This window comes from Athene cunicularia, assembly GCF_003259725.1.
Source record: "Athene cunicularia isolate RWA chromosome 1 unlocalized genomic scaffold, athCun1 chr1_part1, whole genome shotgun sequence".
NCBI classification, from domain to species: domain Eukaryota; kingdom Metazoa; phylum Chordata; class Aves; order Strigiformes; family Strigidae; genus Athene; species Athene cunicularia.
This window is the reverse complement of record NW_020799091.1, coordinates 22,903,544-22,915,328: the sequence shown is the minus strand read 5'-3', so window position 1 is coordinate 22,915,328 and position 11,785 is coordinate 22,903,544. Positions and strand designations below refer to the sequence as shown.

General features: G+C 42.6%; 1 protein-coding gene across 1 annotated transcript; it reads left to right on the top strand.

Annotated features, from left to right (window-relative positions):
* Positions 1-6,125: 6,125 nt before the first annotated feature.
* N4BP2L1 (NEDD4 binding protein 2 like 1) lies at positions 6,126-11,785 on the top strand. The gene is made up of 5 exons (XM_026851112.1): positions 6,126-6,495; positions 7,187-7,311; positions 8,141-8,229; positions 9,421-9,497; positions 11,526-11,785. Exons 2-5 carry the CDS (start codon positions 7,260-7,262, stop codon positions 11,755-11,757), a joined length of 450 nt encoding a protein of 149 aa, XP_026706913.1. The 5' UTR covers positions 6,126-6,495; positions 7,187-7,259; the 3' UTR covers positions 11,758-11,785.

The following is an 11,785-nucleotide window of genomic DNA, read 5'->3' as shown; positions in this document are numbered from 1 at the left end:
TTTTTTTTTTTTTTTTTTTTTTTTTTTTTTTTTTGAGGGGGTAGGGGGGAGGTGTGGGTTGGTGGTGTATGTGTGTGTATTTAATCACAAACTCTGTAAAGTCACTTTCTCTCTCTGACTCTGAAAATTGACAACAATTCTGACTTCTGTTTTCATGTATCTGTGCTCCTGGTCAGAGCTGTAGAGGTGCATAAAATGGGCAGAAGAGACCCGTCCAATCTCCAGCAGCTCCAAGACTGATTAAAATAGGTGGAAAAACCCAGAGGGAAGTGCTGGGAGATGCCACCACAGTTGGCGTGACACAGTGCAGCTGTAATCTAGTACCACAAAATCTCACCGTCTGGTATCTCACAGCTCCCGGTGTCACCCACTCTCCATCAGAAGAGGCACATTTGCTGTCTTCTCACTCTGCGTGGGTGAGGACCCATGGTGGGATCACGGGATCTCTGCTGTGAAAGGCGGCAGCATGAATCTGTGCGATACACTGGGTTAACCTAGAGTTTCCTCTTTTCAGTACAGTCATTTCTGTCACACTGTGCCTTCTGCCTCATAGGGCTTATGCAAGACCAAGTTCTTCAGCAAACAGCCAGGTGCTGTGTTTTTACTGGCACCCAAAATCAATGTCTCTCCCTAAAGAGGTCATGTAAGTGCAGACCCTTCTCAGAGGGGTTTGGGTCGTCTTGTAGTACAGAAGAACGTAATGGACTGGGGCTGTGTTCTCAGGCAGCACAAATAACTGACTCACCTTTTTTTTTAGGTCAAAACACAAGATTAAATACTAATGAGTGATTTGCAAAATCACCTGTAAGTATAAGTTGTAGTCCTCTGTGAGATGAACATTTGCAGAATTTACTGTTTCTAGTCCCCATTAATTGTATCTTTGCATTTAGCCATTCAGCAGTATAGAGATCAAAGGACAGCTGTAAAAGTGTCATTTAGTACCTCTCCATTAACTCTGTCCAGATTATCAAAGGACTATGTCCAGAAAATTCTGAGGTGTGCTATGCACACATTGTGTTGGTAAATGCAATATGCTAAGCAAAGCCATGTCTGCAGAAAATTACTGCAACAAAGCTCTGTGCAAGATACTGCTGGAGAAGGAAGGTCATTATTTATTAGCAAAAGCCCTTGGTAAACTCATTTTACCCAGTCAAATTTATTTCTCTCAGATTTTATTCACTCATGCTATTACAGCTAAAAACTTGCAGGCGCCAAAATGAATGTGTGCAGTTGGTCTACCCAAAATCAGAGAGGACAAGGACCTTCAGCTGACCCATCCTGACTTAATCTTCAGAGTTCCTTTGTTGGCGGTGACAGGGTGGGTTTTGGTCAGGTCTGCTCTGCCATCTTGCAGCCAGCAGTTTCTGTGCTGCCATCTTTTTGCCTCTGAATTTTGCTTCCTTGGTGCTGCATGAATCTTAGGCACACTTTTTTTCCCATTACTTTCATTTTCCCATTTTGGGTGTCTTTACAGCTGCAGCCTCTCCCCCTGTTGGAACAAGGGGAAGAAGGAAGGTGTGTACAGGCTGCTGTGACCTCCGGCTGTCCTCTCACTCTCAGACCATGGGTCCTCCTGCCACAAGTCTTTGTGCTGGGCCTTAGCTGAGTGCTGGCCTTTGGGGGTGGGGAGTGGGTGTGTAAACAGCACCTTTCCCAGTTTTATTGCTGTTAACAATGTTCTTGGCTGCCACTGTGTACCATGTACCAAAATTTAGCCTTTGCTCTGTTGTTTCTTCTGGTGCTTTCGCACACACCTCCATTCATTCATTTGTTCTTCGTATCAGCCAGTATTTCAGTTACAACTGGTACATCTTTACAGTGCTCAGGAGTGTCACAAACTGTGAATGTTATCACTGGTAATATGGCAACCTGGTGATAGCTCCAGCAGAAAGGCCCCTTTTCGGTTTGTCACACAATCCTAGGAACAACCTTGAATCCATGACTCGTTTCCTTGACCTTTCAGTGTCACCCAGCACAGTTTGAACACAGCTTTGTAAGATTTAGTTATGGCATCTCTGTTAAAATGATTTCCCCATCCCAGTCACTCCAGTATGGATTGTTTCAGGTCTGGCTTTTGGATTCCAGTAAAGACAGCGAAGGATCCACCTGTGATACACTGAATAGTCAAGGCAGAATGAGGCATTGGTCTGCTCACCACCAAGTTCCAAACCTTTCCAATTGCTTCACTGTTAAGGATACGCTTCCCTGAACCACATATTTTAGGTGACCCTAACCATCTCCCTGTAACTGCTCACCCTACGTCACCACCAGCAGAAGTACAAAGGAGAAGAGGGGCAGCTGTGAGTTGCATCTCCCATCACCTCCATCGGGTGTGTGTAACATCCTCCTGAACACGTTCCCCTCGACTTCACGGTACAGATTTCATGATCAGTCTGAGGCAGCTGCTAAGAAAACAGCTGAGGTGCTGTAGCAGGTACAGCTTCCAAAAATGTCCACACACAAGCTCATACCTGCTTCCCCAACACTCTATTGCAGAGTAGCTGTATTTCCAGCTCTTCTACAGTATATTGCTGTGATGCACAGCTCAAGTACCATGTAACCCTCTACCTAGCAGTTTTGCTCAAGTTTTGCACTAGGCCGGGCATGATTGAATGTGTAACTTTTCAGCCACTGCTGTTGATTTATCACTGGAAATGAGGTTGTTCTTGTACTCCCTTATGAAGCACAGAGGGAGCAATCTTCTAGAACCCAAGGGAAAGAATGCATCAGCACTGAGGCATCACTGCGTGGTGAATGCCGATCTTCTCCAGCTCTTTGCTGCTTTTTCCCAGTTCCTCCCTGTACCTCCAGCCCTGGGCCAGCCCCACTGCTGTTACCAGCGCCCTGACCACGCTGCGGCACTGCAGCTCTGACGGGGTTCAGAGACTTGAGCTCCTGCAGCTCCCGCTTCCAGTGCAAACATTTACCTTTGTATAAAACGTCTTCAGGTGATTCTCCCGAATGTGTTTAGCAAATATGACACGCAACCACTGCTCTAACCCCAACGGGTGAGACACAAAGGCATGTCTGTGCTCTGCCAGCAGTGCAGGGATCAGCTGGCAGGCTCCCAGCAGGGCAAAGTCCTCAGGGCACTCAAAGTTGTTAAAACAGAGCAGACAGCTGGTAGTGCTGGGCATGGGCTCCAGATCTCATAGTTGTGATTTTCTGCTGAAACCAAAGGCTTTCAAGTGCCCCAGCAAGGCTTTGTATTAGGAGGAGTGACCGGAGCAAGTGGTTTCATGTGATGTCCGTACATACTTGCTCTGATCCCTGTTATGTTGGAAGCAGCTTGGGTATTTACCGGCTCTGAGGTCTGCCTGACGTGCTGTGCTGTTGCCTTCTGAGCACGGAAAATGTTCCTTCTGATCTTCTTACCAGGCTCAAATCAGAAATTAATTTCTTTTCAAATTTTCTGATGGGAAAACATGACAGCCTGTGAAAATACAGTTACGAATTTATCTCCAATGATATTACTAGTGATCGTGGAAAGTTCTCCTAACTACTCTAATGCATCCAGCTAGTTGAAACCCTGAATAATTATTTTGTTGTCTATATGTTCAGTTAAAATCAGGAATGATTGTTTGAAAGCACTGAAGGTGCTATTTAGAAAAAAGAGGACTTAAAAACGATATAAATCATGGGACCAGATCTTCATGTGAATAACGCAGAAGACTCTAAACTCACCTGTCTATTCACTGAGGCAGTTGTTACAATGCTACTGTGGTCAGACAGAAACACAGCTGTATTTTCAACATAAAGATTCTCCTTTTTTAATCACAGCAGACATCATAAATCTGCCCAGGGTGAGATGGCAGATGAACGTGCACCAACACTAGCCAAGATGCCACATCGTTCAGAAGCGTTCTTGCTACCCGGATTGCTGGGAGGTGGTGTGGGCAGGCAGCACAGCTTGTGCCTCTGAACAGCTTCATGCTTCCAGGGGATTTATCAGTTCCCAGGCCCTGCTCGTGGATACGTGAAGTTTGCTGCTGTTGTGTCAGAGCTGAAGAGCAAAAGCATCTGAAAGTTTTTTTGTCCCCGACTGTATCAGCCAATCTAATGAGATACATTACCTGGTGGGGAAATCTGCTTTGCCTTGCGGAAGGGGGAAAAAGGGTTTGGGGAGATTTATTGCAAAGCAGAGGAATGATCCCCCTTGCTCTTCTCATTTTCTTAGCCTTTGTATTTTCTTGAAACAGCAGCAAATATATCTAATGCAAGATGGATATCTACTGTAAGACAGCTGTAACACTGTGCAATTAAATGTCCCAAGTGGGCAAATTAATACTGAACTTTTGGCAGATACTGCTTAGTGCAGTGCTGGGCTTCAAGTTTGTTGGCTTTTTTTAAAAAAAATGCAAACATAGCTCATATGTACCCTTTGATCTTGCAAAGAGATTTAATTTTTCTTTTCCTCTTTAGTATGCTTTACACTTACTGATCTAATGGTAATCTTTTTACAGTGCTGCTCAAAATTTGTTAATTAATAACACTGGTCACAATTCCTCCCATTTTGCATAGCTGGTGTATATTTTGCTACAAGCATTTTTATTGCATACAGTGATTAGGAGCCTGATGTGATTATATAAAACCTTTCTTCTAAGCCAGCTTGTGGTCCTGTGTTCGTAGAAGGCTTATTTCTCAAGGAACATACTAAAGATGTTTCAGTGCCCTTTTAAATTATAAGGGACAGATGAAATATGATTTTTGTCAGATTCAGGGGCAATAGGGGATTACAGAAAATGGTTGTAAACTTAAGTGTCAGTTTTGTTTTAGAAAGCTAAAAGTTAAAAACAGCAAAAGAAGCAAATGGTTAAAACATCTTTTTCCCCCTAATGTTTTCATATGTTGTTGTTAGTAGGAGTTTGTTTGGTATGAGTACAGCAAATGTGACAGTAATTCATAGATCTTAGCACATTTTGTCCATATTTTTCCTCCTTTGAGGCACAAGATTTATGTACTTTAATTATCAGTAATACGAGGATAGTAGACTGAGTTGAGAGATACTCACATACTATTTAGATTGCTTAAGGGTTAACATCAAAGATCTCATATATATCTTAAAATATATGCATATGTACATATATATGTTAAAATTTAGTAAGGTATATGCTAAGAAAATAATTTTTAAAATTTGCACTGGTTGAGAGCATTTTTAAAAGAAACACTGACAAAGAAAAAAAATCTTGTGATCTTTAATTAATATGTACAATTTTATGTACCTATTAGTAACTAAAGGAACAATGCACACTTTACCACAGTCAGTTTTTTAGAGAAGAGATTGCTATGCAGATGGGTAAAACAGTGGGAAAGGTGATGTGCTGAATTATAGTGAGAACTGCATATATCAGTTTATGAGCACGAGTAACTAAGCATTAGATGCTCCCATGCTTTTCATGATGAGAATTCTTTACCTGAGACCAAAATTAAAGCAAAGGTAATTTGGCTGTTTGCTAAGAGTTTGCAAAATTACTTTTGTTAGATCTGTTTGCCCAGCAGTAATTATGTGAATAAAACATCCTTTGGAGCTAGAAGATAACAGTATGTAGGTGCTAAATGACACCTGACAGTGGCTTGCAGCCCAGTCCTGGACAGACTGTCAGCACTGAGTCTCTGCTCTCTGGGGCCATTGCTACCACAAAATAATATTAATTAATCAGCAGATGGTAGAAGTTACAGTGGAGGCGGAACAAAGTCAGACACTGGCCTTTATTCAGCTAAATGCGATGTGCAATCCTAGTAAAGAGTTGCTGCTAGCAGGCAGATTAAGTAAATGGTTAGGGCAGAGCTAGAGATGACAAAATTAAGCCTTTACTGTCTGTGTGTATGTTTTTTTGCCGATAACCTAGAGGCACCTTTTCCCTTGCTGTTGCTCGATTAGATAAGACATTGAGAAATAGTTGTTATGCAGCTTATGGGTATGGAAGTGTTCAATCAGGGAAGCTGAAATGAGTCCCAGGGACTAGAGACTGTGTGGTATGAGATAGCAGGGCAACAGCATTGATGTCTGAGAGCCACAAGGTTTCTGGATTGGCTTTGCTTTCTTTTCCAGAGACATTTGGGGCCTTGGTGAGACAGTAATGAGATGATGCTGTGGGTTCTCCCTGATGTCTTGCAAAGACTCCTGCCACCCCTGACACTCCCTTAATGGAAAAAATAGACGGCTCTGTCTGTGGACACAAATAAGTCTGAATTACGCACAAATGGGAACACAATTTTGCATTATTTTCTTTTTACTGCTCTCCAAGGACTGACAGAGTAATGCTTTGTATTTCAGCCACCACGTAAGGAGCATTTTCACTTCCTAGGGCCAGTCACTGTCTGGGAGGCAGCCGGTCAGCTTACAGCAGGGCACATGTCCACCCCACCCCCCGGGCATCCTGGGTCTGAACAAACGTCAGGGTGAAGAGAAGGGGGATTGCCCTCTGCCACTCAACACAGGGGACCAGTTTTATGGATCTGTTGCATTTGGGGCTGCCAATCTAAGCAATTCAGGTTTGTTTATAAAACATGTTTAAAAGCTGAAAATAAATAAAAATTACTCAGCTCTACAAGAAGAGGGGGGTTAAGTACAACAGGGACAAGTGAATAGCAAAAAGAATCATAAAATTGCAAAAAATAATAGGGAATATTGTCTAATCACTCAGATACTTATTTGCAAGTTTAAAAAATAAGTGCTATGTCCTTTGTAACCAAAAAAACCTAAGACAAACTGATGATAATATAGATTATCTTTACTAAATGATAAATCATTCTTCCTAGTTATCTTCAAAAATCTCTCTGTAGCAAAACTCCCATGATCAAATTGTCTTTTGAGACCAACTTCCGTGGGCTTAGTAGGTTTGGGGTTTTTTTGGGTTTGTTTTTTTTTGTATTTACAGTCATATCTTTTCAGATAACTCAGAAAGAAAATTGAGTATGCTAATATGATTAAAGACTCATGTTGGCAGTCCATTGTGGATTCCTCTGCTGAATTAAAGAAATCAAGGCCATGCCTTTAAGCTCCATTCCTTTCCTCCTATGTGTCCATCTACTGATTACATTACTTTCAGATCCTTTAAGGGGGGATTTTTCAGATGAAGCACTGTGCATATTTGCAGACCCTTAATACAGCTCTTCATTTAATATTCTCTATTAAAGGCATGTGTTACCTTCTAGTAATCCTCCTATCTTTTTTTTTTTCCAGACAACTGAAACGTGACTATCCCAGTGCTGTAATTCTTAGTACTGATGACTTCTTTATTGAAAATGGTGTATACATGTTTGAGCCTGACTTCTTAGAGGATGCACACAAATGGAACCAAAAGCGAGGTGACTGAAATCAATCCAGGGGTTTTTCAGAATTGTTTTGCTTTTCAGTCTGTCTTTAAACCTAGCTCCCAAAATAAAAATATCCCAAAGTGTCATCATATACAGAAGTTCAGAGGGTACTGGTTAAAAAAAAAAACTGTATTACCACTTCTGACTTATAAGAGAGACAGTTATAATGGAAAAATGTTGGTGACTGATAGATATTATTTTAGAAAGTAAACCAGTGACTATTAGGTAGGACTGCTGAAGCTTGGTAACAGCAGGTGGCATGCAAATACAGCACAGCAGCTGCTCAACACTGCTGCTTTGTGTGCCACATCCTTCAGACTGTAACTTCTTAGATGTCTGTCCTGACTTGGAAGGGGGTGTTGTGGAGCTGGGGTTTGTGATAGCCAGGAGGAAAACTTGCAAACCTAATTATAATTTTGAGACTGAAACAACCCAGGTCTCTACTTCAGAGGGAAAAATATAATGTGCTTTTGTGGCTGTGCTCTGAACTCATTTCTAGCAAACACTTTGAGATCATGTAACAGGGATCTTTTGCAAACAACACTCATTTTCAGCTGTTGTAAATACCTGGTGCTGCAATACTGCTAGGTGTGGTCTATGGGCGGTTCAGCCCTTGCTACTGAGCACAGCCAGTGGCTGCATGACCTCCTCCAGGAGAGCGAGCTCCTGCTGGGCACTGACCTCTGCTCGTGTTTGGGTGCTAGCTACAGACCCACAACTGGTGGTGAGCCAAGAGAGGACACTTTGGGTCTAGGAGGACCTGGATTGGTCTGTTATTTCATACATGTTAGCTTTACTTAATGTGTTTGTTACATTACAGCACACAAGGCAATGAAGAATGGGAAAAGCCCGGTTATTATTGATAATACCAACATCCATGCTTGGGAAATGAAGCCTTATGTGATGATGGTAGGGAAAGCTTTGATTTATTGCTTTTATATGCTCAGCTATGACATTTAAGAGGTGGTCTGACTGCAACAGTTCATAATATGGCTAAAAGTAATTACTTCTATTTGCCCTTAGTTCTCTGATTATAGTTAACGATTGATATTGTGAAGTAGGGGCAGAGGTGCCAGTGTAGTTGTTCTGTCTAATCAGTTATATATCTCAGTGAAAGCAAAATTAGTTGAAAAGATTGTCTTTGAACTTGCCCTGTAACTTCTTGGTGATGAGGATGTCAACCCCTTCCCCAGTAGTGACATGAATAGTTCCCAAACTATTTGTTGACAAATATATCAAGATATGACTTACAAATTCATTTTATGACTTGTGAAAAATACACCATAGTTTTTGAAGATGCATTGGTATCTCTTGTCAGGAGTTCTGGCAGACATGGCACTATTTTTAGTACAGTTTCATAATGTGGCCTGTCTGCTAACATTATACTCATGCTTCTGTTCTGGGTTATGGGCTTGTCAGTTAAAAATTTGGGTCTAAATATTGCTTGTATGGGAGCATAAAAGAGGCAGGAACTAATAGTAGTGCAGGAAAGCCTGGACATGCCACTCCAGCAGCAACTGTGAATGCTTGTGGGTGACTAGGAAGCAAGTGAGAGCACAGCCAGAGGTGGGCAAGATGTAAAAAGGTCAACAGAGTTACTTGCCTCCTTTCTCCCAAATAAAAACAAAACCAAACAATAATTGTGTTAAATACTTATACATATGCATATGCATGTATAGGTACATTTGTGTGTGTATGTACATATATAGACACACACACACAAATGTTGCTTTACCTTGAAAAAACTTGAGGCCTGTAGACTCAGTGTCTGGAAATAGCATGACTGATAGATGTTGACCTTATGCTCCCAGAAGCTCCAGACTGGTGTGGCCAACCTGTGACCCTTCAACCAGCTGTGACTTCCAGAGACTTCAAGTGCCAGGATGCCACTGCCATGGGGGACGGGGACTGGGGGCAAGTTTTGCTGGGAGACCCAAATCCTTTGACGTAGAAGGAAATAAACTAGGTGGGACCAGCACCTCTTTCTGGCTCCTGGTACATATGATACATCCCTTAGCCAGATAATATCTCAGGGAGGGTCTAGCAGACTGGCTGCTCTTGAGCTAGGCAGCCATATGTCTAAACTTGTGTGTCCTTCAGGCACGTGAAAATAGATATGAAGTTGTATTCCAAGAACCAGATACACCCTGGAAGTTCAATGTTCGAGAACTGACAAGGTACATCTTTTTCTCTTTGATATAGCAGACAGCTTCTCATTTTATTGATGTGATCTGAGAAAGGTCAGCCCTCTTCCTCTTCATATACCCTAGAAAGTAACCTAGTATATGACAACAGAACGATTGTCGTGGAAAATTTCTATTACTCAGTACCTGGTCTGCAGTGAATCCAGTCCTGAAAGAGCCTGACAGTGCTGAAGTGAGTCAGGCAATAGAAAAAGCAACACACACCCCTGAAGTGTGCATTTATACTGCAAGCAAGCTTCTTGGGGCAGGAACACTGATTTTCATTCTGTATTTTGAGCAGCATTTTCTATGTTTGGCAACAAAACCACATCTAAGCACTACAGATAATAAGCTTCTGTTCTTAAAAAATCTAACCGTAACAAAGATTGTCTTGCTGTAGCACAGGAGGATGCTATGTTGTGTGGACAAGAAATGGGGTCCTAGAGAATCTTTCTAAATACACACACAGAAGGAAGGCAATGAATGCATCAACTCTTCACAGTGTGGTAGGATATAGAGGCAGCCAAATATGGCTCTAAGTATGTCAGTTTGGCTAGTGGCTGCAGGGTTAATGGTTATATCACAAAAAAATTCCACGCAGGCTAATTTTCTAGCCCTTAACCAACAGGCCATAAACTACGTTATGGGGGTGAGTGCACTCCCACCCACTAGATCCGAAAGCTCACATGTGCTAACTTACCTGTTATCACAAGAGAACAGGACATGGGTACTTCATTCCCACTGATTTGGTTTGTACCAGCTAGGACCTCTAGTCAGAAATCACCACTGCACCTTTTTGCACATGACAAATGGCAGGGGGCCGTGGCCAGCACGCTCGTGGCTCCTGGGCAAGGCCAGACATGGCAGGTGGCAGCCGAGGGCTTGGGGCTGAAGGCAGGCGAGGGCACTGACAGCCTCAGCAGTCAGCTGCCCAGTGTCAGCTCTTCCTTCACCAGCACCAGCTGGGAGCCAGTTGTAGGGCATCGCTGCAGAGGCAGTAATCATTCATTGTAGGCCAAGCTGCTCAGTAACTTGTATTTTGTTTTCTTCATCATGTTACAGTAGCACTGTAAAGCTAATTCAAATACACTCAGTTTGGAGCAGCTCTTTGGCAAATGATTCAGGGACAGCTGAAGGTGGCTCCCAGTCTGGCCTGTACTGGCACTGCCTGCGGGAGGACCTCCTGCCTGCTTCACACCTGGGACGCTGCAGCTGGCAACCTGCTGCCTTGCTGTCACCTTCATTCCACCAGGGAGAAAACACAGTGAGCCATGGCAGGATTTGCACAATGCAAGGCTTTGAAAGTATGGGTGCAGGACTGCTAGACTCTAGATGATGAATTGTGCCTAATAGAGCTAAATGGCCAAACCAAAGATTGTCAGACTTTTTGCAAACTCACAGACAAGCAAAAGTCCCTGGTGCTCTTTGGAAAAACAAGTCCCACTAACATGTTGGGAGACTGCAGCTGTTTCTGGTGTCTCCAGAAAGCCCCATATGTTAGAGCATCCTGTTCCCCTCCTCCCTCTCAAACTTGTCATTTACAAATCTGCCCTGGAGCCTGAGCTGCATCAGGTATGATTTTTTTTCCCCACTTACGCTCAGAAAAAGCAACAACTTTTTTTTGACCTCTATACTTGATATAAGTCAGCATCTGGGCCATCTATAGGCCTTGTCTGTGTTTCTCCAGATGTACAAAAGCTCACCCCGAGGCTAACAAGCCGTAAACACTAAACTCCAGCAATATTCATATAATACACAGGTCTTCTACATAGGTCTTTCATTTCAAAGCATTTGTCTAACTTCTTATGTCCCGGCTGCCCACAAAAATATTTGCATTACATTTTTCAGCAGTCCCAATAATAGTTTTAAGAAGTAAGTAGAAGTGAATGACAATTTGGGAAAAAAGGGCTAGAAATATATCGGCGGGAACATGAACTTATCAGGAACCTTTGCAACCTTAAGATAACCTCTAGTACTTGGGCAGCTAAATACTTGTATTTTCTATTAATGTTAACTCTACAGAAGAAATATTCATCATGTCCCTCAACAAAAGATACAACGGATGAAAGAAGAATATGAGCACAATGTTACCTTCCACAGTGTTCTTCAGTCTGAAAAACCAGGCAGAGCTGAGAGATGCTCCAGTGGACCAAATGCAGCCCATGGTATGGGTGCCCACTGCAACCCCGCTCCAGCCTTCTCAAGCAGACGACCTCATGCGGTGGCTCGTACAAACAATGTGCCATTTAACTGAAGAGGTGGATTCCTCAGTGTATTTTAAT

Coding starts and splice junctions, on each gene's coding strand:
- N4BP2L1 (XM_026851112.1), top strand. CDS start 7,260: ATGTTTGAGCCTGACTTCTTAGAGGATGCACACAAATGGAACCAAAAG. Junction 7,312..8,140: donor CAAATGGAACCAAAAGCGAG/GTGACTGAAATC, acceptor GTTACATTACAG/CACACAAGGCAATGAAGAAT. Junction 8,230..9,420: donor TGAAGCCTTATGTGATGATG/GTAGGGAAAGCT, acceptor TGTGTCCTTCAG/GCACGTGAAAATAGATATGA.